We start from the raw sequence: 6,176 nt of genomic DNA on the forward strand, positions 1-6,176 counted from the left end.
GTAGACTACACAGCCAGCCAGTCTGCTGACTGAGTCAGGGCTTTTAAAGATCATTTGTCTGTAAACTGCTCTGAAGAGATTATACTTTGATTAACGATTTTTTTCTCTGTATTTTGGACCAAGAGATTACACTTTGATTTCAATGCAAATAAATAAGTAACGAATTAGTTTCTTCGACCAAATCCTTTTCTTCATATTTTCTTGAGGAGCCAGCCCAGAGAGGGGTTACGCCTCAGCAGATCCCCTTCAGCCCCTGAGGTAAGTTGTGTTTGATCCAGCTCGGCACACTACTGATTGCATTCTTTACATGCACAAACATACTGATACTTATTCGAATTAGTTTCGCTCTAGTTTAAGAGAGGACACCAGGAGAGACCCACTTGCGTTTGAAAGAGCTTTATATCTGTTTGGGCTCTCAAGCAGGATCTTATCAATTACGAAAGGATTAAGAAAAATCTAAACAAAATTAAATAAAAGAGACAAGTAAATACTGGACTCTTATAAAACCAAATGATAGTCGGAGCGACCGACTACACTGTCCATGTGAGTTACTGCGGATCGATTCAGATAAGACAGTAAGCCAGCCTTCGACCGGGCTGGTGGTCGGCAATTAAAGAATATTCGGTACAATATTAGAGCCCGGTAAAGGTCAATCTTAGAGTAGAGCAGTGCGCGAGGCAAAACAGGGAGAAGAATTCGGGAACCCTTTTTCCCCAATATCTCCCGCAAGGTAAGGTGTGAAAATCATATAGGGAACGGATTAAAACGTATCCCCTCCTTCTAGCCAACTCTTACGGCAACAGGAGAACACACAGGGAGAGGCCAGCTCCGCCGGGCACGGGTCACGTGGAGTCTGGGTCCCTCTGGTGTATCACAAGGGTTGATACACCGCCAGCAGAAACTTCTGTCATTCTGTGCATCAATGATTGACACGGAGCACCCTCTGCTCAAACTTTTGTGGGTTTCACACGAAAGGCCTCCTATTTGCTTATTACTAATTATTTCCAGATGAATTGAAAACATTTACATAAGGAATCTAGTTTTAATAACCCAAATAGAAATAATAATAATAAAAAAAATAATTAATTCATTCATTTTTCAAATACTTTCTATTATCGAATTAAAAATCGTGAGGGGTCACCCCCCAGATTCACGTAACAGTATACACAAGAGTGAGACTCATCACAAGGTAATGTAAAACAAACACAAAACAGGTTGTACAATATCACATAAAACAAACTGCATCATGTGCTGCATGAAAATACACAAAATTGAGTATATGTTTTTGAAGACTCGTTACATTATTAACCCACTTTGGAAAAAACTCTCCCCAGTCCCAGGAGAACACATCTTCCCCCGGACCCTAACTAACAGGAGAGAAAAACGCTTGGCTATATCATAGTCAGGTGGATTATTCCATTTCATCCTCCTCTACATCGGGCAATGGCAGGGTACCACGAGGGGCAGAGTACTCGGCCAAGTTAGGGAGTCCGTACACCACGCAACAGCTCAGGGCGCTGCGGGACATCTCCATGCTCCTGACATCAGACCACTCGCATGTTTCGGCATCAAAACACTCTACCTCACAGATGGTGGTGGAGCCGTTGTAGCCCCCCACAACAAATAGACGGTCATCGATCACTGCGATGCCGAAGTTACTGCGGGAGTTCAGCATGGAGGGCACAGCGTGCCAGGTGTTGGTGTGGGGGTCGTAGGCCTCGGCAGTGTCCAGACGGCTGATTCCATTGAAACCGCCAACTGCAAAGACAAGGTCTGCAAAGACAATGACCCCAAGTCCACTGCGCCTGCTGCTCATGGGGGCAATCAGTGTCCACTGGTTAGTCTCTGGGTCGTAACATTCCGCCGTTGACAGGTATCCACTCTCATTGAAGCCACCGCAAATGTATACCTTGCCATTGATGGTTGTGCAGCTGGCGTCACTCCTCCGCTCATGCATTGGAGCAATTACATTCCACTGGTTGATTCTGGGCTGATAGCGCTCAGCACTTCTGAGTCGTTCATGTCCATCATGACCTCCCATGGCATATATGCACCCGTCCATCACAGTTGTGCTGACATAGCAGCGGCTCGAATGCATTTGTGTCACCTGCTGCCAGGTGTGCGTGCCCAGGTCAAACCGGTGCACAGAGCTGAACTGCTCAACACCGTTGAAGCCACCGACACAGTAAACTGATCCATCGAGGAAAACTGCGCCATGGTAGGCCTGGGGAGTGTTCTCCTCATTGTTTGGTACATTGACCCAGTGATCAGCACGGATATCGTACGCCTCGATGATATTTGTGGTTCTGCGAGCGCTCCAGCCTCCAACAGCCAACAGGATGGCAGGGGGCAGTCGTGGGCAGATATTTGTGTGGAGGTCAAGCAGGGCCCTGGTGAGAATCGGTCGACACTCTTCACTTCCCCGCACCAGTTCGTTGTTGCTCACGCTCTCTGCGATGTATTCCACACTAGTAACAGCCAGTCTGACGTTGGACAAAAGCAGAGAGATGTATTCTCTGCGTTCCTCAATTGCACAGGCAATCCAGCGAAGGATGGCCCTGAACACCACCTTCTCGTGCTTGACATTGAGTTGGTCATTCTCAATGATTTTAACCAGTTCCTGCACGGAGAGCAGCAGGAACTCTTCTGACGTTAAAGCAATCTCCTCAAAGTGATTCATCGTGTAAAGGAAGGCCTTGTGGTTCAGTTTGGGGTAGACGTCCATCAACCTCCAAATGCTGATGCAGTTATCCGGGGCCAGGTGCTCCTCCAGGAAGTGGCAGATGGGTTGAATCATGCCCTTTACATTGAACTGGTCTGCTGCCACAAAAAGCTCTTGTACATTTCCTTGTGTCAGCGGAACAAATTCAGTGTAGGCAAACTCAATGATGAGCTTCATGATGTCAGGCGACACATTGGGAATGTAAAAGACCCGACTGTCGGGCGTTGACCAGCGGGTGAAGAGAGCTATGAAGTATGGGCTGCAGTTGCAGAGGATGATCTTGTGCACAGGAAATTCAAAGTTGTCCACTCTGATCACCGCGTCACAAAGCTGTTGTTCCAAACGGAGCTCATTATACACCGACATCTTTGCTTTCAGTATGAGGACTTGTGCAGGTTTCTCTCCTAACTTTCAACAACTGTCTCTAGTTATAAGTGACCCTTCTGCCACACAGTACATGACAGGATTCTAGAATTCTCTGATGTCACTATTGTCACTCTGATGTCACTCTGATGTCACTATTCTCTGATGTCACTATTGTGACATCAGAGAATGATGAGCAGCCACCATTCCAATGACAAGTTCTGGAAAAAAAAGAATTCTATGATGACAGCTTTTTGAATCAAATTTTACTGTAGTGGGTAAGGGAATCCCCTAAACACAAGCCAGGTGTGGCAATGTTTGGTATAGCTGCTAATTTACAGACATACAATGTTGCTCTGAAACACTAAAGAAACCTAAAACACATGCATAAAATGAATGTTATGAGTTTGCCAGAAGCTGTCCGCGTGCGGCACCCGGGGCGTAAATATATTTTTTTTCCAAAGTAACTAAAAAAATATTTTTTTTTCCAAAGTAACTAAAAAAAATATTTTTTTTTCCAAAGTAACTAAAAAAATATTTTTTTTCCAAAGTAACTAAAAAAATATTTTTTTTTCCAAAGTAACTAAAAAAATATTTTTTTTTCCAAAGTAACTAAAAAAAAAATTTCTTTTCCAAAGTAACTAAAAAAATATTTTTTTTTCCAAAGTAACTAAAAAAATATATTTTTTTTCCAAAGTAACTAAAAAAATATATATATTTTTTTCCAAAGTAACTAAAAAAATATATTTTTTTTCCAAAGTAACTAAAAAAATATATTTTTTTTCCAAAGTAACTAAAAAAATATGCGGGCGGCACCCGGGGATTCTTTAGCTAAAACTCCCTAAACCGTTTCCCATTCATTTTCAATGGTAGTCCTAAACCAGTACGGATGTAATATATCTTTGGCCACCAGCAGCAGCAGCGCTGTGGTGCCGTTTTGCGAGAGAAAGATTTTCTCCGGTGTTTGTCAGTCAGTCGGAGCCTGGAAAGAGCATCGACAGCCCGCATTTTCCGGATCTATTCGCTGGGTGGACACTACGTTGAACGGTAAGTCATTAAGATGAATAACAATGAATTAAAATGTCATGACAATTAGTCTGGGCTGTCTGACATTCACTTGAAAGCTTCAAAGATAAAGTTAGTTGTGTTTTTTTTGTGTTATTGTGTCGAAGGCGGACTTCTGTATGAGTTCGTTACCTTACAACGTAACGTAATCTGGAGCCGTTAACGGTTCATATCGGTTAATTCATGTCCGACTTTGATGCGTTTTTGTGACCAAAAGTATCACAAGTTAACACGAACGTGCATTCAACTAAAATGAGTTAGCGTTTACTACGCATGTCAGTGAACATAGAGGCTGAGCAGCGGCCGGTTGAGGTTGTGGTGAACGTAAGATATACTCTGTTACTTTACGGACACGTAACAAAAGAACAACAAGCTGTGACCGGACCCGGTGGTTCATGTGAATCACGTTAACGTTAAATAAACACGCACGTCTCCGTTGTATCACGTCACGTATCGTCATTAATGCATGTAGTTCATAGTTATGTACATTAACTGCTCCACGTGTGTTTGACAGCATTAGTTACTAACGTTAGTTACTTGGCAGATTCAGGATATCAGACAAAATATACTCAACTAATAAATGATGTGTTATTACAGATTAAACTACCAGCAGTATATAAAGTCATTAAAGTGATGAACACATGCTTTTTTGTACTTTTACTTAAGTCAGACTTTGAGTAAGTAAGATTTGAATGCAGGACTTTCACTTAAAGAGTATTTACACCATGTGGTGGTATTAATACCTATTTTTTTACTGAAGTACAAGATGTGTAGACTTTCTCCATCACTGTTAAAATAATGTTTATGTACAAGAAGTGCAAGAAGATATTAATTTAATGAAGTTCTAATTCTCGTCTGTTTGCATCTCAGTGATGGATGAAGATGAAGAGCTGGAGAGAGGGATGCTGAGTATCTCCTTCAAACCCACATGTGCAGAGCTGAGAGTAAACATTTGATGTCTTTCATTTCTACCACCTGAAGATTTAAAATCAGTTACAGTTCAGCCGGTTTGCTGAACGGTTAATCGTGTGTTCTATTCAGTGTATATGATATGTTTTTTGTTTGTTTACCAGCTGTTTCTGCATTGATGACAGCCAGACAACAACAGGCTCCGGGAACAGAAAGAGGTTTTTCACCAAAAACGTTCTGCCGTCAACAGACAAGCATGGGACCATGACTTCTTATCCCACATGAAGCATTGAACTGTTCTGTCTCATGTTTAGGTGTTCTGCTTGTTGTCCTTGTGACTATGAATTGATACCAGTCATGATGAGGGTACGTATCACTCTTTGTTTTCTTATATGGATAAAAAGAAACAATATGCATGTCTGAAACTGCTGTGTTACTAACACCTGAATGCATGTGTTTGAAGTGTGCCATGTTGCTTCACCTGCCTAGGTTACATCACAATGACTGGCCACTGAATATTAACCCATTGAAAGACAAACACACGTGTATGAATGAAGTATATTCTTTATATATTAATGTGAGAAACAGTCTGTCATTGGATACGGCTGAGAAAGGTGAAGTAACGATACTAACAGTTGTGTTTCTTTGTCAAAATATAAATTACTGACAAGGTGTTTTCCATTGTAGAACCATCTGCTACACTGGCTGCACCAACTCATCTGAAGGGTTCACAAGTAGATGGTAAATACATCCAACATGTAAACACATCTGTCATATTCACTGTGCTCATATCTGTTATAAACCGTTGATTGTGTTTTGTGATCCTTCTCTCCTTGCAGCCGCCGCTGTAACTGTAAGGAGACCAGTGCCTGTTCCTCAGGAGCTCACGTGTCTGCTGCCAGAAGGAGCGGGTCGTCCAGCAACAGAGGCGACTGTCACAGACCCTGGTGTGTGTTATTTGACCTGTATTTGCATCTTAAAAATATACTTCATGTAGTGTTCATCAAAACTGATGTTAATTCTATACAGTTGCTGCTGCACTGTATTCAGACAATAGGTAGGCAGCACTCCAGTGTCCAGCTTGCTGAGTTTCACAGACTACAGTGTAGATGTCATG

The 6,176-nt window shown here is 42.2% G+C and overlaps 1 protein-coding gene across 1 annotated transcript; it reads right to left on the reverse strand.

Annotated features, from left to right (window-relative positions):
- Positions 1 to 1,411: 1,411 nt before the first annotated feature.
- On the reverse strand, positions 1,412 to 3,146 carry LOC306789999 (kelch-like protein 10; the record flags this gene model as incomplete). The annotated part of the gene is made up of 1 exon (XM_079286104.1): positions 1,412 to 3,146. The coding sequence occupies exon 1, from the start codon at positions 3,086 to 3,088 to the stop codon at positions 1,412 to 1,414; it is 1,677 nt and encodes a 558-aa protein (XP_079142230.1). The 5' UTR covers positions 3,089 to 3,146.
- Between the last annotated feature and the right edge of the window lie 3,030 nt (positions 3,147 to 6,176).

The sequence above is a fragment of the Melanostigma gelatinosum genome, assembly GCF_949748355.1.
Source record: "Melanostigma gelatinosum genome assembly, chromosome: 2".
Lineage (NCBI taxonomy): Eukaryota > Metazoa > Chordata > Actinopteri > Perciformes > Zoarcidae > Melanostigma > Melanostigma gelatinosum.